The sequence below is a fragment of the Echiichthys vipera genome (assembly GCF_963691815.1).
Source record: "Echiichthys vipera genome assembly, chromosome: 10".
Taxonomy (NCBI): domain Eukaryota; kingdom Metazoa; phylum Chordata; class Actinopteri; order Perciformes; family Trachinidae; genus Echiichthys; species Echiichthys vipera.
This window is the reverse complement of record NC_139835.1, coordinates 18,941,833-18,966,584: the sequence shown is the minus strand read 5'-3', so window position 1 is coordinate 18,966,584 and position 24,752 is coordinate 18,941,833. Positions and strand designations below refer to the sequence as shown.

Genomic DNA, 24,752 nt, shown 5'->3' with positions numbered 1-24,752 from the left:
TTATGTTTGGAGAAAATCATCCTACTTCTTAATTACGTTAAATAAACTATTTAATTAAACTCTTTGATCAACTGGAAAGCAAAGCTGAGAACAAGGATGTTTTTCCGAGCTTATGAATAGTTGACTATTTAGAAATATGTGGTTCTCACGGGACAGCGACATAGACTGAACAGTTAAAGATCAACCATAAACATCTACAGCAGCAAAATGCAACAAACACATTAATGCGGCAGTGATATTCATCAAGAAACGTCATAAATAATAGTGAAATGACCTTTTACTTTCAGTACTTTGTATATTCTGTTGATAATACTTGCATATTTTACATAGGTAAGGTTTTAAATGCAGGTATTTTAATTGCAGTGGAGGATTTTCACAGTGTGGAGTCCAATATATTCCAAATTATTTATTTGATTTTACTTTGCTCAGTGTATGTGTACAGACTTTTCTCATGCAATATGTTCTCTTTAATAAATATACCAATAGAAGGACAGATATAGCCCCCTGCAACACACACACAATGAGTATTCACATGGATGTGATGTAGCCCTGCAGTAGTTGTGTAGTCTTTTTCCTTTCAGAAGGAAAAATGCAGCGTAGGGTTTATGAGTTGGCAAACAACGCAGAGCAGAGTGTGTGCCTCCTCTGCTCATTCACCTACACAAACTGTACGGTGAATCCTTAATGACAGCAGAGGCCAGAGGACAGAAAGGACTTCTGACAACGATGTCCTCTAACATTCACATCCTCTGTCACTATTTACAGATGGTCAGGGTGGGTGATACAGATCAGCTGTCCTTCCTCCTCATGTCTGATACCAAAGAATTACTGAACAGCCAATCCTGTCTGTCGGTTTAATGAGCTGCAAACAAAATTAAGGTGTAAAAGCATTTATTGAAACCCTTTATATAAACGGTGCACTTGTGTATGTGTGTGACTACTGTGAGAAAAAAGACGGTACCTTCTTTACAAATTTAAACCAAAAAAAGAGATATATAAGATTTTTGCTCTTCTGTAACTTACATGAATATTTTGGATGAGTGTATGAGCATCAGATAAAAACATATTACATAATTTCAAGGCAGATTAAGTCCTTTATTTGAAGAAAAAGCATGTAACTTGGCTGTCAATACATTCTATATTAGACAGTACATTTTCAATGAGGTCACTGGCAATTTTATTGAGCAAGTTTTACATCACATAATGACACTCATTGTTATTCATGTTAATAAGAGCCTCCTGTTGTCCTCAGAAACATGTAGAAATTGAATTAACACCTAGCTTAAGATGAGTTAAGTTTAATTATGTTGCTGTTCACATTAGAAGAGATAAAAAGTATGCAAACTAATAAATAAAATTAACAATAAAGTGAATAAATAAAAAGGTCCACAGCAATTTAATCTCGTAACTTTTCCCAGCATCAAACAAATAATTTTGTAACAATTCCCCTGAAATTGAATTATGAGGCATTTATGCTATGTGTTATGTATTGGCTGTTCTGGTTTCATTACATCATAGTCAACAACAATAACATCCTGCACTTTACAGTACGTTTCCTCAATACATCTCAGTTTGACAGACAGAGAGAGCAGCAGAAGTCACCGACTAAACACAAACTCTTGCTCCGTTACAGGAAATACAAGTACTGAAGGATGCTGTGATGAAACCAAAGCAGACCTTCAGGCCCCCCATTGTTTTACGTCCTCTGCTCCACGCCACTCTGAAACGAACTACGCACCGGTCCTTCTAGTTGCTGTCAGATTTCTGTTGAGATGGAAATCCTCACTCTGTTCCCATCTCCATCCGACGATAATCCACAATAACTTCGCTCGACGGGACGCGTGTGATAAAAGTCAAAGAACGACGCGTTTTCTTCACTCATCTTAATTTCTTCTGCGACCCTTTCTCTCAGCTGCTGCTCCCTCTCTTCTCTCTCCGACCAGCGTGTTTAAAAAAAAAAAAGCCCTCTTGGGATGGAGATAAATGCTGCTCACTTGCGCAGAGGAATCATCGCGATACGTTCTGTGCACTCCAACTTTCTTCGCAGTAAAGAATTGTCTCGTGTCAGGATATTCACTCCTGCACCCTATAAATTAAGATAAGAAGCAGCTGGGACTGCACCTCTTTTATTCTGAAAGGCTGCCTCTCTGTCCAGCATCTCAAACAACACCAATTACAAAGAAATACCAAGATCAAAACGTTTTAATGAAATAAATATTTCTCCAGTTAGGATTGCCCTGTGTAGGCTATAGATGAGCCAATGGATGTTAGCACCTCTTGTTCTCATTAATAGTTAGCCTACAGTAGGGCTTGCTACTTCCCCCATATGTAAATATTACCCTCCACTGGGCAGGCGTGGTCTGCTCTGCTTGTACCCAATCAGGAGCACAACATCAGCTGCACCGTCTGCTCCAACAAAGCTTCTCCTGCTTGACTTATTTATTCATGGCTGTATGATTCACTTGCTTCAGAATTGCAAATCAGAATGTAACATAAAACAAATGCATGTTGCCAGCATCTGCACTGCATCTTATTGTGTTCATCTGCAAGGAGATATAGACTGTTTTAACAGCCAACAAAAGGCTCTGTAGGTAATAGCAGCGTGTTTTATGTAGTTGTCTAACCAGACCACACTTTCTGAATTAGCCTTTTTGGCAGAGCAGCTCTAATCAGAGGAACTATGCTGCCTCAATTTCCAAATGGGCTGAAACTTGCATGCCACATTGTTGAATTTGATCTCACCCAATCACAGTCACGGGAAATGATAGTATCAGGCACTCCATCTGCTCCATTTGGTGCTACAACAGTGAAATTTTGACTGTTATTTCCCAGTTTGATTGGTCATGGTAGGCTTTGTTTTCGTTATCAGGTTTAAAAGTTCCTAATCTCATTTTGTCCAATGTGTGTATTGTTTTTTAAGTGCTTTTTGTGGAGCACTTTGTAACCTTGTAATAAAATGTGCTATATAAATAAAATTAATGGCATTATGATTATTATAACTGAATAAAGATCCATATTTTTTCATATTTAAAATTTGAATCTAGATCTTCTCACACAGAAATATGTTTTACTATAGATTAAATATTTCTCTAATTTTTCACACATTCTTTTGCAAAATAATGCAGACAACAAAAAAAAATACAAATTATTGTATTAATATCCAGCTTGTTGTGGGTAGGACCAAATGTTATTTCATGGACACTGTTAGGGTCTGATAGGGTAGTGAATGACTTGTGCGGTGCAGAGAGCTGCAGCAGTGGGGGAGATGAAAGAAGAAAGAGCTCACCCAGGGTTAAAATGGCCGCCATCCACTGAATACTGAGGAGATTTGGAGCCTATTGTAGTAGATCATCCAGGGATATATTCATTTTTGAAATAATATTAAATCTACTTAAAGGCTATGTTTTTTGAATAACTTAGATGTTGAGCTAGGTTCAGCCCAGCGACCGAAACTTTTTTGGGGGGGACCAGTGTAATTGTGGGACCTGCACAGATTTAAAGTCACTGATGGTGATTTTAATTTGAATCCGAGGATGTATCATCTTAGAAAATGTTCAGAAAGAAAAAAACACAGTAGGGTTTAATAAAAGAAAAAAAACCTCTCCCCCACCATTAAAGATTAAGGCTGCTCGGTTTGAAATGTGTTACTTGGATTTGGAATGCAAATGCTTTGTTCAGGAGGAGGAGGGATCAGCGAGGAGTCTGAAAGCGACGAGTTTTTGATTAATGAGCTTTGAAATGGCTCTCCAGGAGCAATAAAGGATGAACTGCTCTCTTTCTCCCTCTCTCTCTCTCTCTCTCTCTCTCTCTCTCTCTCTCTCTCTCTCTCTCTCTCTCTCTCTCTCTCTCTCTCTCTCTCTCTCACACACACACACACACGCACACACGCACACGCACATTCATCGTTGCATCATTCCCAATGTCAAAGCATGTTTTCTTTTTCTGCTTTTATTGTCACCAATCTGCTCTGCCGTACCCATCAGTGAAATATTTCTATACGTCTCCTCCGCCAATTTATGAAACATTATTTTGAAGATGCGTGCCGATCAATTAAACAGCCAGTGATTAGGCTTTGCTCTGTAGGAAAATTGAGCGTATTCTATTGTCCCAGCAGATAGGAAGGTAATTATGTGGCCGAGTCTTAAAATAAAAAGATAAGTGACATGTGGAAGATGCAATAAGCCCATAGACTCACTTCCCTCAAACCAATGAAACATCAATAATCTCCAGAGCCTTTTATCCTTCTGAAATGCACTTTGCATTGGATCATAGAGCCGTCTGATGAGTTTTAGATATCCTGGTGTCTAATTATTGATTGTCCCTGTTTGGACTGTACAGTAGAGCCGTGGAGTCAATAAGCCTCCTCTGTACTGTTACCTGACAGTGTCACTGGGAGGAATTCAAATAATCAGAAAGAGTGGGCGACCAGTGCTGCAGGTTGTTTTACAAAATCAACAAAAAGTAATGAAAAAAATATACAAGTTTTAGCACTTTATTTACAAAATGTTAAACACAATAAAATATAACATTTCAATATCATTAGGGTTTCATAAATTTATGGATATCCAACTGAATGGAATAACAATGGAAGACAAATAAAAAATAGTAATGACTACACAAAATGACATGCTGGTGTGTATAATATTTCATACTTCGATAGTCTACGTTTTGTTTTAGGTTTGACACAAGATTAACCATGGACATGTAGTGGTGTTTATACACTATCAAATGCCCCATTTATCCCAGATTTACAATTAGAAATGCTCTTTTTCAACAATACACTGCGAGTCGTCGTAGCATTTTTCAAACCCTGTTTTGCCAACACTTCCAAGTGCACTGATCTGTCCAATCTTACAAAAAAACTCCACACTTATAAATACTCGCATAGAAATGATAAATAATGTGCAATACAAAAAGTAATTAAATAATAAATAGGCTATATGCTAGTACGAAATAGTATGCAAAAGAATACAAAATAAATAAATAGGATGCCCGTGAGGAGAATGAGATCCTACAAACAGACGAAAATTTCCCTAAAAATCCTTCTCTCTAAAGATGAGCTTCTACTTTCGTGATCTACAAGACTTACCTTCAAGTAACGCCATGAAATATTCAGTCCAAAAACTGCGCATTGCACTTGAGAAACAAAACAACTGACAACCTGCCTCTGCGCATCCCCAAATATTCAAGAGAAATGGACAAAGCTGTATTATTTAGAAAATAATTACACAATAGCATTAATAGTAATATCAATAATACTGTAATAATACACACAACTCGCTCGGAGTGTAGTTATTAGACTAGTGAGGTAATAAAAAGAGCGCAACATAATTTTGGCACACACACACACACACACACACACACACACACACACACACACACACACACACACACACAAACCACATATTACAAATGCGTGAGTTTAGGCGCTTCCTGAATCCTTCCCTGAGACGCTTGGTGAGAGGTGAGGTCTGTGTATGTGGGATGGGGATCACAGGGTCCATGATGGTGGTTTCCTGGGATCTGAGCGGCGCAGCTGTAGTCCACACTAGTGGATGAGGGGTGGGGGAGATGGCCGAGGTTGAACATGGGGCCCGAGGCTGGCATGGAATCTACAAAATTCCCACCCACATAAACGGGGCTGCCTTGCAAATTGTCGTTTGCAAAGCTGCCGGCGCTCTGCATGGCGTGGTGCTCGTACTCGGAGCCCGGGTATCTCTTCTGTTGCGGGATGCAGCCACCCAGGGGTGCCGTGTACGCGGCTAAACCGTACATGTTTGCCTGGGGTTTGGCGAAGGACGGGGGTGAGGGGGCGTCATAGCTGAGGCTGTTCACGTTTTGGAGCTGACCAGAGTATCCAATGTGATTTGGGCCACTCAGCGGCGGGCTTCTATCCGGGGAGTGTCCCAGGGGAGAGTGCGCGAGCCCTTTAGACTTCTGGTCCTTTTTGTATTTCATCCTCCTGTTTTGAAACCAGATCTTTATTTGACGTTCGGTGAGATTCAACAGATTTGCCATTTCCACTCTCCGAGGGCGACAAAGATAGCGGTTAAAGTGAAACTCCTTCTCCAGCTCCACGAGTTGCGCGCTGGTGTAAGCAGTTCTGACCCGTTTGGAGGCTGGTCCCGGTGGGCTCTTCTCATCACTCACCTCGCCACCTGTAAAGCAACCACAGGATCATCTTAGCCATTTCATTACCAATCATAAACTATAAGCACAACAAGGCCCAGACCAACCCTAACCCCCCTTCACCAATACACACGCACCGTCATTGTCTCTACCTGCACTGGTGCAGTTGTTGCCCTTCTGCTTTGAGTTCTGCCGGGTCTCCTTCATCCAGGGGAATATCTGCTTTGTGAGGGTTGGTGTAGCAGTACTGGTAGCGCTGCTGGATGGGGATTTCTTCTTCTGGGGCGCAGAGCTGTTGGAGCTGGGAGATGATGCAGACAGTGGAGGTGCCTGCTGCTCCCCAATACTCGTGGCTTGGCTGTTGCTGTTGCTTTGACCGCTGCTTTGCCGCATACAGTCTCCATTCAGGTCACTGTCCTTGAGGGTTGGTGGCCGGACAGCAGAGGTCTGGATGGGACACACTGGGCCCTGGTAGTCATTGTCAATGTTAGAAGCAGGGTAAGACTGATGAGCAGGGCCGTAGTTGTAAGAGTCTGGTTTGGGGAAGGTGTAGCCTCCAAAAAGTCCAGAGTTATCATAATATGTTGCTTTCTGCATTTTGGGGATTCAAAGCCAATAAGCCAGTGCAACTCTATCCAATGGCATGGATGTTGTTTATTCACGTGATTGGTGTTTCCCACCGTTGCTCCAGTCTGTGACCTATAAAGAGAACTGTATCAGACTCAGGACAACACATATGAGCAGGGCCTACACTCAGTATATCTACAACCTCCTTAAAATTAACAATGTTTTGGATTCAGGGTTTAAATTCACAATAAACTAGAATAATCACTCTCCTTGTCCATTCAGTGTCTACGACAGTGATCTGTTCATCTCCCAGCCCCAGATTGGAGCCGTTCTGACTTTCATTTCTGGCACAAAACAGTTAAAGTTTAACTTGCGTTAGAAGGACCCTCTGGGAGGCTTTAGAAGTCCCTCAGAAAAAGGCTGAATCAGCATTTGACACACATACACACAATACCCTTTTCACTAATCACAAGGCCTGACAAAGCCCGTCATGCATTGTTCCCTGCAGCAGAAATATAGCCCACCAAGGCCGCGCACATGCGTTTGGATCACATGTTTATGCACAGGCCGAGCTAAACACTAATCACCTCCACTGCTTATTATTAATGTTAATATCAAACATGTAGGTGTATTTATATATATATATATATATATATATAGAGAGAGAGAGAGAGAGAGAGAGAGAGAGAGAGAGAGAGAGAGAGAGAGAGAGAGAGAGAGAGAGAGAGAGAGAGAGAGAGAGAGAGAGAGAAAGAGAGAGAGAGAGAGAGAGAAAGAGAGAGATCTTGGGTGGGGGTGGGAGTTATTTCATTAGCCCATATTTCTTAGCCCCTATATTTTGGCTGGTTGGTTATTTTTTGCCTCTGACTCATTCGGGCAAGAATGTACCCTTATTTATAAAATAATAATAATAATAATGATAATAATAATAATTTGGAAATACAAATAAAATAACCTGGGCATTTTTGCAGCAACATTTGTTTCCAGAATATTACAGTGAAACGCACGCCAGCATTTGAAGTAGGAGTCGAAACTTAAATATCAAAGGGCCCTGTTACTGTATGTTGGTGGCTTGAGGAGGTGCAAGCCGGCGCCGTGCATAACAATTGCACCTGTCAGTGTGGACCGCCACAAAATTTATGACCGCAAATGTTATGGTTGTAAACGGCCTCCGAGAGGAATGAAAAGCAAAACAGTCCTCAAGACTCGCAGCCCTCAGAAGTGTAAAACTAAGCGTAGGAGGAAGGCAAGGAAAAGAATTTCATACTCGGCCACTTCTCCCATTGAGGCTCGGTTTATTAACGATGCCTCCACTCTGGCTGAACAGGAGTCTGCAGCCAAACACAGAGGGGGAACACTGGAGACATTTTGCTGATAAAAAGAGAGGCAGGGGATGTTGGCGATTACGCACCGGTTAAAATGTAGGAGGCGTTGGAGGAAATGGTGAAATTCTTCCTGGTTTTACAATATACACGTTTTCAATCAATGTTTGAGATGACTGTAAAAAAATGTTTTTCTAATTTATTTTCTTGTGGGAAAAATAGTGTTAAGTTCGTTGTTGTTGGCTTTCTCCATGTGGCGTTGCAAACGTAGAATGAATGGGACTGTGGCCTGTGCAAATAATTAGCCGTACAGGCGAAGTTAAAGTCATCCCTCATGTCTGTGTTCGTGATTTAAGCCTCTTGTAAAACACTGTGAGCGTTAATATGTAGCCTCATAATAAATAACCCTTTCACCTTGTTAGCAGTTGGTCTGTGCTGTCCACTCCCTTCATTAAAGAAATGTTACTCACCGAAATCTGCGCAGATCTCTTTTATATTCCTCACGCATTCATCACTGCTCCATCCTCGACCTGCAAGAGAAATCAAATTGAGGTTTCTTCACAATAGATTTATTTTAAATCAGTCGAATATGGACTTGGGATTCGACGCAGACACCCATTTTTATACAAAAGATGAATATCATCGGGTGCAATATTAACCACACAAATACAATTAAAATGATAATGAAATTATACAATTAAATATATATATATATATATATATATATATATATATATAAATATATATATATATATATAATTTCTAATGATTTCTGGCCTATTCTTTGTGTTTTTTATTTATATTTTATTTATATATTTATATTTTATTTTTGGCCTGTTTAATTTTGCTAGATTGGAAGGCTGAATTGTCAATAAAATAACCACATGACATTTTTCTTCTACAACTTTCTTTCTTTCTTGAGAGAGAGAAAAAAAGTCTTACATGTGCACTTTTTACACAAAGAGCCAGACCAAATATTTAGCAGTCATAAGCTTTTTTAGGTGACCTTTGGGTCATTCAGCGTTAAGTCAAAGTTTAATGAACAACGAGCAGTTGGGCTTCAAGTAGACTCAACTCTCAACTAAATTCAAAGCAGTTTTCAGCTGTGACTGAAACAGAAGAAGATGCTCGACCGACGGCAAGAAAGTAGAAATTAAACCTCTGGACATTTTCAGGGAATTGTTTTATTAGATTTTTTGTCCTGCAGGGTGGAACTACCTTTGTTTCCCTGCTTGTATTCGAGGATAATTAGGCTGCTTGAAATATGATCATGGAGCTTTAAGATGGAGATTTAAGATTCTTTGGATGTGGAATATTATTCAAAGCTGGTCGATAATCTGCTCCTGAAGTGCTTTTTGAGCACACTGGGCTACTAGTAGCAGACATGGTCCTCTTTTCAAACAACAGTGTTATTCGCCTACGCGTTGTTACGGTAAGTTTGGTTCACACAATGGGTCGGACTCAATGTGGAGTGTTATTATCCCAGTTAGTCCTTTCTCCAGGTTAGTCCTCCAGATTCTCCCTCATATTCAAGTTAAACAGCTCTCCAGAGGCGTTTTGTTATCGTTGGAAATGTTTGTTACATAAAAGAAATAACTGCATTTGATAACAGTTTAAAAATAAGTGTCTCCTTTGTGGTTTTTGGCACAATGCAAGGTCTGTATTTCCCTGCCCGCAAAATGCAAAGTCACCAGTTGCAGGACAAGGTTTTGCTATAATGCTGCTTTTTGTTGATTTTGGTAGAAAATCAGCAGCTTTCCTGCAAAGACCCATAATCACGAGTATTTAAAGATGCAGTGAACATAAATTAAACCGTAATCCATTGTTAAACTGTTAAGAATATGTTAGCATCATATGAGTTATCAATCAAGTGAATTGTCAATTTAAATATAAATAAATACGCTTGTAATATATTTGCGACTCAGGCCTATTTGTTTTTTATTCCCAACACCAAATAAAAAAGTCTGAGTTACAATGAACTGAATACAAGTGAGTCAAACGCGTACCCAAAAAGTAGGAAAAATAAGTATTTGCCTTTATCCTTGTTCACTAAACAGTCCGGTAATCCTTCAGAACATCCAATATGAATTCATGTAGAATATACCGTTGCAGGTTAACAAAGCCGTATAGCCGAAACCACATAAATCACAGCAAACGCCACTGTGACGATAAGACAACAAATTAATGTGATTTACGATCCAAGAGTCAAAAAAGAAAAAAGTTCCTCTCCTACTTCTTCACTCCGAGCCGGTTTTCATCCAAACGTGAAATCAGCTGAAAAGCAGCAGGGCAGCTGGAGCTCAACCTGTCGATAATATTTGAACGCGCGTTCGCAAAAAACAAATAAATAAGAAATGTACAGGCTATATGATGTGCATCTGCATGTGAGGAGGTAGGGGTGGATTCCATATCCGCGCGGTCGCCGGCGAGAGAGCGACATTAACAAGCATCACCTCCTTGAGTGGAATAAATCATATATATTTCCTTGCATTATATTAACCCGTGGTTAAAGGTGGCTTTCTGCCGTGCGATTGCTTACCTGCGGATCAATTCATCATAAAGCAGCTTCCCTCTCAGTCTCAGTTTCTTTCCACGCAGTCTCTAGAATAAATCCTTCACCCTTTGTCTGTAGACAATGCTGTCCTAAACCTGATCTTGCTGTTTTTCAGACATTTCCATATACCAATGGAGACAGTATTCCCGAAAGAACTGAAGGACTCGCATTCAACTACCAATAAAAAGCGAACAAGGTATCCTTATTCCAGAAAAAAAAATCCCTGGCAATCAATCACCCATTGAAATACAGGAATTCAGAAACGCATAGGCCCCGTGCACATTTGGAGCTAACATTGGGATTTTTAGGGTTGTTTCGGAAGCTTTGTGATGACAAATAAAGGCGCTGCCTTAAGATACAAGCATATCTGTTCACGTGATTGTTCTCTACAACCGAGCCTTACCTCACCAATCCATTTTGATAAAGGGTGGCGTTTATTTCCACATCTGAACTGGTGAAAATGTTCCACTGCTTATTTCTTTTCATCTCCTCCTGAATTACAACTCGCCTGCACTTCAGTATTTAAACCCAAGCATTATATCACGCTATTGTTAAGGTATTAATAAAGAATTGCACATGCCCCTTCTCCACCAGAGCAGTATTATGTTGTGCATTGAGTTTGCGTACGTTGTTCATACTCAATATATGTGCATTTTATCTCACAGAAGCTGTGAAATTCCCAGCCCGTTGTTGCATTTTTCCTCACTTGTTCTCAAGAAACAATTTCACAATAAAACGCGCCACAGTTAAGTATTCTGGATACTATTCCAACACAATGCTATTAAACTTCCTATCGATGTCATGTTTAATCGTCCAGCAACTGCCATAATGTGGGATGTGAATTATAGGAATAATTTATGAAATAAATCACGTGTTTTTTTCTCTTCCAGCTGGGGTAGTATTGTATTCAAATAAACCACATTATCATCTTTTGTTTGTTGTGTCTGTCTTCACACACTGCTCAAACACAAAGAGTGAGAGAGCCCTGTCTTCCCCTGCATTGTTTTCTATATCATTCACAGAAAGAGATTAAATAGTATGGCATGGTTTGATAACCAATAAATGCATTTATTGTAAAAGACTAGAAAGGATTGGAAGAGGAAGATTTGGAGCTGCAGAGCGTCGGCTGGTTCAGCGGTGGGTTATCTTTGCTGGGAAGAAGAAGAAGAAGAGATGCAGGACCGGTAGCGTCGAAGCATATGTTCAGAGGGTAATAAAAGTGAAAGATTTACAGTTTTCGTCCGGCCCCCCAACAGCCTCGAAACCTTTCAGGAATTACTGAGAATGATTTACAAGGAGGCAGAAGTGACAGCCTGCCCGAACTTCCACGACTTCTTAGAAATGAAAATCAAATCAGCCCCCACTAACAATAAAAACAGGATAAATGCACCACTATCCCCTCAAAAGACCACCTAAATAACCTAGTATTTATCTTTTTTGAAAACTAAGACTATAGATCAGGGTATGTCAATTTATAATACATTGGTGTTTCTTTATATTAAAAAAAATCCTTTTTAAAAAAAAAAAACTGCACCAAACTTGTGAAAATCTGAATAACATTGTGAATAAAGAATGAATGGGCCCTGGAGGTGCCACACTGAGCTGTATGTGTCCGAAAGAGAATTTATCCAGAGCGAGCACCCATAAATAAATGTCACTGCCCTTTACTTTTTACCATTTATCCTATCAATCCCTCTCCAGACACATACAACAGCAATCCCAACCACTCTGCCATTTCTAACATATTTGATAAAAGAAGACATGCAGCTACAGCGACAACCACAGCATATACAACCCTGCTCACAGCGCACACATCAAAAAGGCAGCAATTTATCAAATATCACGACATTTGATATCGTCATTTACCAGCTCGGGCAACATGAAAAATGCTGAAATATTTACCTACCCAAGCATCCATCGGTTCGGATGTGTTGCTAAAGTGCGGGGCTACGGTTGCGCCGGGTATCGGATATTATTTTCTTGGGGGATCTCTTCAGTTTTCAAGTCTGATAGAGTCCTTGCGATTAATGACGACGCCGTGTTTCTAGGGGGACGTGCTGCATTAATTATTTAGACAATCACGTGGTCGAGAATAGAGAGCGGAGTGGTATAGTCTCTGGATTATATCTCTGAATGCAGACAGCGCACTTTAATATATCTTAGGGGGGTTGTCTGGCTCGGAGAGGCTTCTGCGAAAGAAAAAAAAAACAGCTGGAAATCAAATATGGCCGGATGGAGAGCAACGACGTTGTATTCCTGCACTGGGTGCAGTGTCATTGAAAATGGCACTGCCTTTGGCTCCCATTTATTGCTGTTCAGACATGTAGGTCAGTGTGGCTACACACTGTATGTGTAGTAGGCTGCTCTGACCTGATAATTGCTGGAGGGGAAACTGCTGTGATAGGTTTCATTTCAATTCATGTTTTAATAGCAGGAGCCCAGGAAAGTCATGTTTGATATAAAATGGATCTGAAATAAGAAATAAAAAAATATATAGTTATCTTGAAAAACAGTACCCTAATGTATACTAGGTACGGTAGTTGTCAAATTGTGTCAATACTACCCCCCCCCCCCCCCCCTCCTCCTCCTCTCATCTCCCCCTCTCTCGCTCATCCTCTCTTCAGCATCTTTGTGCGGATCATTTATGGCAGGATGGTGGATTGGTAGCATCACTTTGTCTCCGCTTCTCTCTATATCTGACACTCTCGTGTATTTCACACATACACACATACAGTATATATGAGCTCCATGTGCACGCCTATAGGCCGGCGTGAGCTCAGTGGGGATCAGACAGTGGTCACTGGGGATGAAAACACTGCTGAGTGACTGAAGATTGTCTTTCCACATGTCCGTTTATGGCCACTTTTGTTTGTATCAGGACTGACGCTGTAGTGTGGAGGGTCGGAGGTCAGCGTAGCAGTGGGTCAGATTCAATAAGAGCATAGCCCATGAAGCTCGAGGGGACCTAATATCAAATATATAGCTGATTATGTTTGGTAATGATCAATGTGGTGTAATCTGGGTTTGAAGCACCAGCGCCCCAGAAGAAGTTGTTTTTGTCAGTTTGAATCTAAGAGGGCAGTTAACGTCATTTGTGTGTCTAACAACTAACCATTGCTATATGGAAACTAACAACATGTAACTAACAACTATTTTTGCAATAAAGACTCAACTCAAGTCTTTCATGAGCCCAAACGCAGTTTCCATTGAATGAAAATCACCATGAAAAGCTCCACTAAGAGCTTGATGGTGTTTTGCGCACTCGCTCCTTTCCACGAGCGCTAATGCGTGAATTAACACAAGCCAGAGTAAAAACTTGCTTTTAAAAAATACGCTACACTCATGGTAGACCACTTTATGGTCGTAAATTCCGCGCTTGACAGGAGAGGAGGCTGAATTTGCCCATGCAGCGCACATTTGGTGCATTTGTGGCTGTTTTGTAAAAGGGGGCTACGTGTCCATATGGCTCCTTGTTACCACTGAAGAAACACGATTTTCCCACCAAAAGTGAACCTTTTGTAAAACGAAATGACAGAAAACTAATAAATAAAATGAAGTTTTGAGCGATGGAGGATATAAAAAAATACCACAATGTGCCCGGGAACCTGCAATTCCTCAAATTCTAAATATTTCTCGACTGTTTTTTTTTCTTTGTTTGTCTGGTTTTTTTTTTAAAGAAAGTGCCCTCTGCAACAATTTAAATGCATAATCAGTAGAAATCTTTATTTTTCCAATATACTTCTCGCATCTCAATGCACAATACAAGGTAAAAAGCATGTACAAAAATAAAACCAAAAAGATTGCATATTGACATGATGAGACAAATGCACAAATCAGAACCTTTTGGGGGCTGATATATAAATACTGTTAAAAGGTGTACAAACGATGGAATTCTGACTCCTGCTTTGGCTTTTTTTGTGTAATTCCTAAGTGTGGAAAAAAGCCCTCCAAACCAAAGCGCCTGGGAGAGAAAATGCTGCTTGTCCGGCGGGTCAGGGGTGTTGGGGTCAGTCCTTGCGGCTGAAATGTGTCCCCTGGATGAACCTGCCACTGCTGCCTTTGTCGACCTTCGGTTGAAATACCTTTTCAAGCCTCTCATCGAGAGAAGACCTCTTCGTACTGGGAGAGCTTCTGGGCTTTTTTTGTTCGAAGACAATGACGGTTTAAACGAGAAATATCTGTCTTGAAACGTGACGTGGAAGCCCCCCTCGGTTAAGCTCGGTGTAAATGAAAAACTAGACGATTCCCACATTAACTAAAGACTAAAACTTTGCGTAAAAGCCATGCTAAAAATCCACAAGAGTTCAAACATATTTTTAGATTCATTAACGAATACTTTTTAATTAAAATTGTATGTGTGCTATACGAAAATGTACACTTTTTGAAACAAATAAATAATTACGTAAAAAAATCATATCAAGAAAAATAAACAATTATACTCCTAAATATTCTGAATTGGATTATTTCCGATGAGAAACATCCAAATATCAATTTAATGCCATGCAGGAACAAATGATCTTTCATACAAGACTTTCAAATGGCACGAGAGAGCATCTGAAAATGTACACTGTTTACAAAGATGTCAGGAGAGATTTATAAGGGCACTCAGAATAGTTTGCACACAGGAATGTCTTGCTTTTGAGAATAATATTTAGGGTAAGAACATTTCAAAGCTTTATTGTACAAAATAAGTTAAAACATAATAAAGTCACAAAGAAACGCCGAACTGAAAGATTTAACGGTTTTTTTGCAACTTACGAAAGTAGGTTGGGTTTGGCGTGCTCTATATGCAAATAATGGTTCCTTCAAGTATATAATTATATATATCTATATATATATATATATATTGTGCGTTCAATGTGAGGTTTGAACAAGATGAAAAGCTGGAATAACATTGTGTTTGTGTGTGTTTGTGTGTGCGTAATTCGAACCAATGGCTCCCCTGTTCTGAATAAAGATATTTCAATCTTTAAACCAGCGTGAATCCACGTGAGAAGAGCTGCAACACTGTTTAAATCCATTAAATCAGCCGAGGTTGCTCATTAAATGTCCTCTGGTGGGTACCGTCCAAAAAAAATAAAAAATAAAAATAGAAAAAATAGCAGAAAGAAAAGTTCGTTTCGACGTTTTATGTCTCTTTGAGGAAATTAAAACAAGTAAGAACGTTCAAACCTCTCACTGATAAGACTGATTGATTTTCTGACTCTCGAGTCAACACTGCTGGGGTCTTTTTTGTTAAATAATAATAGAAAAAAAGTCTAAAAACATCAGTCCATGCAAAAGTCAGATGCAACCTCTGTCTTTTTTATGTACAGTTTATTTCTAAAAAGGTGTGCCACCTTGCTCCTCTCTTATAATGATGTGATATCAGTCTGGTTATCCCTCTGGATGCTTTGCAGATGGCCAGAGGCTGGTGCAGATCTGCCCTTGGTGTTGGGCAGTTTGTGATCTTTCTTCCATTTCATCCGTCTGTTTTGAAACCAGATTTTGATCTGCCTTTCGGAGAGACAAAGAGTGTGGGCAATCTCAATCCGTCGCCGCCTGGTCAGATACCTGTTAAAATGAAACTCCTTTTCAAGCTCCAAAACCTGCTGCCGGGTGTAAGCTGTTCTGGACCGTTTGGGCTCTGGTCCTGTGTAATCCGGGTTCACTATAGGAGAACGAAAACAAACAGGAGAAAAAAAGTCACCAAATGTGGCCAATACAGCACGCAGGAAAAAAACAATACAACAAGAGGAGTCTCGTGTACCCGGGGCGCGCAAACTTTATTTACGTGGAGGCAGAGCAGGAAACAATGAGTGATTTTAAGCTGAATTGAAGCAGATTTGCTGTAGATTTAAGCACCATTACAACCGGTCAATATGTGTTTTCAGGAGCCTTCAGGCACTCACCTAGCGGCCTATTTCCTGAGCTATAAAAATTTATGACTTGTGTAATTGGCGAGGCCTTTCAAAGACTCCCATAAATATTACACTGAATGATTTCTAAAGTACAGGTCTCAGTTGGTCCATAAGAGAAGAAGAAGAAGAAGAAGAAGAAGAAGAAGAGGAGGAAATCTTACCAGTAGTTACGTGGACTTTCTTCATCCAGGGGTAAACTACTGCAGGCTGCTTGGACTGTATCCCATTTTGGCTCTTTGTGTTTTGCTGCTGTCCACAAGTCCGGGGTCCGGTCACTTGGACCGGGGGCCCCTCCTCAGTCTGTGCGCTAAAAGGGCTCGAGCGGCTGGATCTCTCGTGCACATGACCCCGCGGCTGCACTGTGGAGTCCTGCACAGTGTTGCAGCTGAAGGGCTGCTCCGTGTAGTTTGACCGTGGGTAGATCCCTGGATGCTGAAAGTCTGTGTCCTGCGATGGACTGTAGTAGTCCGAGCCCTGATCAGGTATATAGTTATTTTGTGAATATTCCTCGCAGGGAGGAAATTTGGGGTCCACATACTTAGAGTTCACCAAATACGAACTCATGGCCATTAATTTCTGAAGGTAGAAAATACTAATTTTTTCTCGAGTTGTCTTTTTTTCCTCCCTCCATAAAGCCCTCCTACTTGGTGTCAACTGAATAAAGTTAGCGAACCATGTGACCAGATCGGCCAATAGAGGTGATGCTGGTCCATAAACGGGTAAACATACAACTAAAAGCAATTTTATCTAACTTAAGATACACCAAAATTAAACCGGGTGGAGAAAAAAAAACAAATATACTGAAACATCTGCACATCTGGATCATAACAAGGCATGTACAAATAAAAAACACACACATTATTCCAAGCTTTCTTCAATATTTAACTTTAAAATCCTATATTTTTAAAGAAATGAGAAAAGCAGTAAGTGCATATGGTGGTTTTAGACTAGCTGATATACAGAAATTTCAGTAACTAAGGTCTAACTCGAAGGCATGGTGCTCAACAGAGAAACCAACAAAAGATACAAAAAGCCCCTTGGCATAAAGGCAGCGAATAATGACTGAGGGCAATTGATGGACACTGTCTTTGTCAAGAAGGGGTCATCCAAAAGTTACACGAATCTCATCACTTCATCTGTCCCCATCCCTTTGAAAAAAAAACTGTCTCAGAAGCCTATTGGGCAGCAGCAGCAGCCTCTGGGAATCAATAATGTAGAGACACAAGCGACCCACGGGAGGAAGAGGCTACAGCTGGAGTGTGCTGCTGTGGGTTTATTTTAGTAAATCCATTTGGTATTTCATTCCAACACACTGAGCTAAATTGGAATAACTTCTAATTCTGTGTATTTTATATTAAATATTTTGTGTCAGATCTCCATTGAGACTCAAGAGTTGCAACACGCCCCGCGGCGCTTCTCGTGAAGTATGTGCTGTTGTCGGATTTAGTCTCATTCATAAACCAACACTGTCACTGTATATCTGACACGCACGTCAGGCTCCGAACGCATGGAAACATGAGGGAAATCAGTCAGTGAATCGAAGTTTTTTCATCGACCATATACTCCCCTAAAATCGAATCTGTGATTATGGTTTGATCACACAAATTCGGTTCTACAGGGTATATATAGACGACGGCAAGCGGCACTGCCCATTTTTTTCATCCAACATAACCACAACACTTTGTTGGAGAGCATTTCAGCCCAACTAAATGTACAACAGAAACAATGTTACATAAGGAAATAAGAGACATGCATCACAACCGGATGGGGTAAACACATTCTTAAGAAGTCCTATTATACAGGCTTTAATAATATCAGAGCGTCTTTTTCTATTCATTCTAGACGTTTAATGCTATCTCTCAGTGAAGACTTTACTTTCGTTTTAATGAATTCCTCTTAATTCATTTCTTTGGTAAGCATTTCCTTGAGTTTAGGTCAAAAGTCATGTCGTTGGCAGCATCTAAAAAAATAAAAATTAATAAAGAAAACAGTAGGCCTATATGCTGCTTCTGCCCAGGGATCTATTTAAGGCACTAAGGAAAAATATCAGGCAGTATCTCAGGTCAACCCAGGTTTCTGTGCAGTCCATCGTAGTCCAAGTTCATAACTAGAAGAAAAAAAACTGCCGTCTTCCAATCCTATAAATAACTTTTCCCTTTTACAAAGTGTCACCTTATAATCAAAGATAAGGTCGAATAACGCTGTAACCACCTCAGCAGATAACCGGTAGATACTCTCTGGCTTATATAGGGCCAGTTTATCGCAAGTGCCCCCCAAAAGATGAGGCTCGAGGCCACGAAGGTCAAACTAAATCATTTACAAACTTATCAAAAAGTTCAATTATTTTCGGCCCTAGTGACAGCTCAAAGGGTGCAAAAGTTTACCAATTCCCCGTCAGCCATTAACTAAACCGCCATGGAGGCCAGTCCCTCTGAGAAACCCTTACAAATGAAGTGAAGTTGAGAATAGTTGCTTCTTATTCTCCAAAATGACCAGCACATTTTTTTTCCCTAAGCACACAAAATGCACATCATAACAATATCATTTCATCAAAATATGCATATCAACCAGAGAGTTTACAACAGAAGCAGTTCTAAATTATTAGGGTTCATACATGACGCTTTGAGTGCGTCAGATTTAAATGTAATTATTGTTAAATACTTGTTTTGAAGCCTATTTGACCAATTGTGACCCACGTCAAAGCCCTTTAATATCTTGAATATAGACAGGGTCAGACGTGTTTTCTTTTTTTAGTACTAACATACTTGCTGGTTATTTACTGGATGGTGCATAAAGTCGTTTAGTTTAATGTAGGCTACTGTTTTGGCCGTGACAGTAACTTTTTCAGCCTGAATCATGCTTTCAAGTTGAAAGTCACAGAACAGGCCTTTTACAATATGAGAATAAAACAGAAAACAGCCAGATGAGAAGTCGAATTGACGCTTTTTTTCAACATCTTTTCATAAGAAATACAGATTTTGTATCCACTCTGCAAATGCACATTCAAAAGCCAACAAAAGCATACAATATTCGTTTCAGCCACTGTAAAAAGAGACATTGTAGAATCTTAAAAAAAAAAAATGTTCTTGCACTTCACATTTCAGTATACGTTAGACAGCCTGACCTGTCTTTCACCTTCCCCTGCTAGCCCTCCAGACGGGTCAAAGCCGAAAATCACAACAAAAGAATGATAAAGTCAGCGTTTCCTGGCAGCTTGTGTTAAACGAAAGGCTAACTCGTTCTGCTCGACTCTTTTTTTTTCATTGCAATTACAAGCTTTTTCTATCAAAAAGCTGCAAATTGAGCGGAGCAACAGAAAACACAAGGCCTAATTAATCTAATTCTCGGGTTAAGTAAGGGACCCTTTTATAACTGAAAGGAGAACATGCATCTTAAATAATCTGTCAGCTTTGTATCAGACATTATTTAACATTTGTAAAACTGGATTCTCTAACCATGCCTGAGGAAATTAATAATTTAAAGGCCTACAGTAGAAATGCATTAAGGCCTAAAGCCGCAGCGTTGTGGAAAAAAAGACACAACCGATTTTATTGTTGTAACCTCAATGTTGTTTTTATACTTGTTTATTCATTTCAACGTGGTAAACGCTGACGTTCATTTTGCCGAACAATCAAATTGTGAGTTATGAAAATAAGACTTGTAATATAGCCTGATGATGGCACAAAAGCTTGTAGCCTATAGTTTTGATTATAGGCCTTCAAGATAGTTCACCAAATTCTTCGGAAATCTTCCAAAAGTCTGGTGACAACAGGTTGATGTCTCTGCCTCCAGTCAAATAAGAAGCTCAATGCTAAATCATGTAGCAGTGAATCAGACCAACAACTCCAATAACAGCATCCGGAACTAAAGCATCGATTGAGTTTTAAGAGGTTTAAAACTCAAACCGAGTTCAATAATAACATTAAACACGATTTCCTTCCAGCGTCATCGAACTATCTCTGTGCGTCCTGAGCGCGCACTGTTGCCGCTTTTTAGAGGCAGGAAACAGAACAGCCCGAGCACTATGTATGTGACATCACACGCCCCATAGCCTACCACGAGCATAATGATAAAACACAGCTTACCACAGAGACCGCAACGCAAGGCACACCGTGGGTCAAACACATCCATGCTGAAGGAGAAAGTCAGCCTGGTATAAGCTCCCTGCCAATTCAAGCTCTATTCCAACCCATCTGGACGGTCTTACTAATACACAATGAGAATTATATTTTGGCTTGTCAAGTCTCGGGCCATAAAACAAACTTTAATGGCGTCACGTGTTTCCTCACAGCCACTCACAACACCGCGCAGGCCCATAAATAATCCTCAAAGTTGCACTTACTCAATAACGGCGATTACACTGATGTGCACTGAGGACAAGTCAAGGGGGGAACTGGGAGGTTGTAACGGCCATGATAGAAATGAACAGAGGTACATTGGGACGAAATAGAAAATACTTGATTTAGTATTGGCATTGTATATTTGACTTCCTACGAGTTACTAATGCAATGCTTAAACACAGTCTGATAAATCCAAATTGAGCGTTCGGTGTTTTCCAGCTCTTTAATTCAAGCATTTCTATTTCTTTCGGTCCTAATTCCGGATTCTATCATTTTACTCCACGCCACTTGACCTCTAAAGTGTTAACAAAACGCCAAACATGCACCACTGATCTGTGCTCAAATACATTTTTCTCCCCAGTGAACCTGTCACAATAAGACTGATGTCATTCATTCTTCCGGGCCAATCCCAGAGTGCAGCACTTTTGCTCCTCCTCTCCCTTTTCCTGTGTTAAACTGCAGAGGGGCTGGTGATGTTGAGGTTTGGATGGCTGCCACTGTGGGGCAGGTATGATAAGTGGCGTCATATCAGAGACTTGTCACTTTTTACATGGATGTGTTCATAAAAAGTTATTTCCCTGGAGATAATTTAAGGGTAAAACCTCTGTGTGGCCTTTTGGGTGTTCTAGCTGCAAGCTATTTAGCTATTTCACGCTGCAAGTCGGTGTGTTGTCGGTGGTTTAATGGTTTGCATGCTGTTTTATACATATGAATAAAGTCCTTTATTTTCAACCTTCTTAAAACCCATTCCCAGCATCATCACGAGGAGGATGTCGTTAATGAGTTTCTTACTCTATAATTTGCGTGAAAGTGTGAAAACAGTTGCTGTCAACAAAACTCCAACTCTGTTCAATAGATTTAACTGAAGTGGTCTCTGGTTACAAAACATCCACTGTGCTGTCTAAACTAATACCAATAAACAACTTGCTGTAAAAGACTTTATGGGTTTGTAGCTCTTGAACACATAAAAATCCCACACAGCACTAAATGCATCATCAGAGCAGCTGGTCTCATTCAGATATTTTCCTGGATAAAAAAAAAAGGAAAAAAAATTGCACAATTCTCCAAAACCACTTTCAAAATGAACCAGACCACGTGACCACGTGTCTCGGCCAATCACTGTGCTCGTGCAGCCGATAGTAAAAGCCTGCTGAATGGGGAGCAGAGAGGCTGACTGTTAGGCAACAGCGCCTTCTGCTGGCAATTTAACGGCTTCCCCCCCTTTTCCACTGCAAAAAATGTCCATCTATACGAACAAGTAACTTCACTTAATCATATGATTGGTGAATCTGTTCATTGGGATGTGGAAATAGGAGTAGGTTTTTTGTTTTGTTTTAAAAAATGCAAATGAGCTTATCCCTGTATTCATAATAAAGTGAGGTGTCTTAATGAAGCAAGTGGGGTGATGGAATTTGATCAAAGACTTTGGTTTAATTGAGTTCTTGAAACTAATGAAACCGCATTTGACACAAGAAGAATCACCCCAGTCTTTTGCAAAATGTCTTCCTTGATATGTGGAATGTTTATGTAGATATGACTGAATCTGAAACCGAGTGTGAACATGGGCATAGCTTTGCAGTGTAGATGTCCCTTATTTCTTAAGCAGAAATAAACCACATAAAAAAAAACTTGTCGATTGTTAAAGATACGGATAATAAACAATGAGTACAGGCCAACACGTTTTTTTTTGTCTAAGTGGAAAACGAAAACATTAAAATATGAATAGCATCTATTGTACTATTCCAATTATTTCATAATTTGATATGAAGAAACATTTGGTTTAAAATGCCACTGTGTCACAATACTCCAATAATTGTGTTTAAGTAATACTAAAAATATAGTGGTCTAGTCTACTTCTCTAGGGGGGTTAAATAAGGGTGAAAAAGGAAACCACTTTCATGGAAAACTGCTGTTTAATGTGTGCAGGGCCTGCGGTCACACGTTGTTCTACATAATTACATATAACACACACAGGGAAATGCTGTAAGATATGTACACTGTCAAATCAGAAATACACAGAGTGAACCCTGCCTCTATTCTCAGGCTTCTGCTTGTGCCTGTCTTCCAAGAGTCCATTTTGCCGCATTGCAGTAAGGCTGTAAATACTTTCGCAGCTGCCTGTCAGGCAACAGTGAAATACTGTCTTTGTTCAGTTGGCCCCATCTCCAGGCAGCTGAAGACGGCTATGAAAACTCAACTTCTTCTACCAGGCTTGCATATGTGAGATATGGCAAGGCAGTTTTGATATGTGTTGCATTTTAGCAAGTGACCAGCGTATGAAAGTATAATATGGCCCATCACAGTGTAGCTTCTCTGGTAAAGAAATGCAATGCGATAGAACTTTGGCTTCATAAAGTGGGGGATATAAAAAGGCGTGTCGACGTGCAATAAACTGCCTTTGATTAACAAAACGAAATAGAGAATGTTTGGCTCAATAAATTAAGCTTTTTTCTAATTCTTGGGGGAAACAACTGCTACTCAGTTGCATCAAAAACAATCAACTCACATAAGACACATTCATTCCTGACTTCAAACACGAGCTATATATCTGCAGAACACTCTTAAAATACAAAGTATGAGCTTAAATAAATACATTTTCAAAAAACACTGAATAATCCAGCTCATTGTCTAAAATAAGCATCTATGATTCGTGCAGCATAATATCAGTAAATGCACAATTTCCATCATCGTTACCCACGTTTCATGCGTTTAAAGTATAAAAACAATTTATTTCAACACACCCAGCAACATGTGAATCCACCAAATTACCTGTGAGTCATTAGCCTTGCCGCTAATTTACATGACTAATGAAACAGGAAGCTGTCAAACTTCACATGCAGACACACGAGCGTAACTAGGAGTGCATTATGGCACAGAACAGCTTACCTATAGCCGGGATGTAATCCATGTTTACTCTCGGAGGTTTACTTATGCAGTGCATTTTTTTTTTTTAAATACAGCAAGTGAAGAGCCAGAGCTGCTGCTGCTGTTTGTTTGAAGATGTCAGATTGTGTCGAAAGTTGAAACGCTCCTCTGGTCATCCGGGGGAATGAGCAGCGCAGTGCCGCAAATATGTGCTGATCAGACGATTATGAATCGAATGCAATTTTTAAGAAAGCAGACCGCGGCGTATCGGTTTGAACGCCATAGACGCAGAATGCAATGGGAAAAAAATTCGCCTGGGAAATCAGGAAAAGAGGCATGAAGACGTTTGCCTCTCACACATGACCAGTGGCATCCAATGACAAGCGATGGAGGCACATAAAAAGGTCTATTACCAAGTTGTAAATTGTCCTCTCACAAAAAGGAATTTCGACTGCAGCAGTTCTCCCCATCTTTGCGCATAATAGCAGAAGCCCCTCCACGTCCTCTGGAGGAAAACAAGACCCCCACCCCCCCACCCCCCCGTTCTTTTGTGTCCAAACCATAAAATGTTGTATCTTTGAGTTCAAAATAGCAGTTAGACTAGTTTCAGCTCGATCATAATGCAAATTCGTTAGTGTAATAAAGAAAACGGAGCATTAGTAGGTGAAATAGGCTATCGCTTTGTTTCCTTAACATAATAAAATCACAATGCAATGTTTTTCTTTGTTCAAAATGAAATGCAATATATATTTCGGTGCAACTTTCATTAAAAAAACCCATTAGCGTTAGAAATTTTCTGGACGTTTTTTGTGTCAAGCAGAAGCTTTTTTTTGCACCAATAAAAGGATGACATCATGTGTTTTTCCCCAGTAAGCGTCTATGCACCAACCAACATGTTACAAGATAAAACCAACTGGTTTATTAGGTTAAATTCGAATTAATATCGGTAAATAACGAAAATGAAATGTACCATCATCAAACATAGTCTAACACTGTGACACTGGTCTTCTGCTGATGTTCAAATATTGCTCTCGACGACAAAATGGGCTTTTGTCTTGTGTGCCTGAACACACCA

General features: G+C 40.0%; 2 protein-coding genes across 3 annotated transcripts; both read right to left on the bottom strand.

Annotated features, from left to right (window-relative positions):
- Window positions 1–4,515: 4,515 nt before the first annotated feature.
- On the bottom strand, window positions 4,516–23,950 carry hoxd3a (homeobox D3a). 2 transcript variants are annotated; one of them, XM_083921348.1, is made up of 4 exons: window positions 23,699–23,950; window positions 8,489–8,548; window positions 6,267–6,828; window positions 4,516–6,158 (listed from the first exon to the last, which is right to left on the bottom strand). In XM_083921348.1, the coding sequence occupies exons 3-4, from the start codon at window positions 6,724–6,726 to the stop codon at window positions 5,407–5,409; spliced, it is 1,212 nt and encodes a 403-aa protein (XP_083777474.1). In that variant the 5' UTR covers window positions 6,727–6,828; window positions 8,489–8,548; window positions 23,699–23,950; the 3' UTR covers window positions 4,516–5,406. The 2 variants fall into 2 exon arrangements, with proteins under 2 accessions (XP_083777474.1, XP_083777475.1); XM_083921349.1 differs by having other exon boundaries at window positions 6,282–6,828.
- On the bottom strand, window positions 15,428–18,013 carry hoxd4a (homeobox D4a). The gene is made up of 2 exons (XM_083921347.1): window positions 16,634–18,013; window positions 15,428–16,222 (listed from the first exon to the last, which is right to left on the bottom strand). The coding sequence occupies exons 1-2, from the start codon at window positions 17,040–17,042 to the stop codon at window positions 15,924–15,926; spliced, it is 708 nt and encodes a 235-aa protein (XP_083777473.1). The 5' UTR covers window positions 17,043–18,013; the 3' UTR covers window positions 15,428–15,923.
- Window positions 23,951–24,752: the final 802 nt, after the last annotated feature.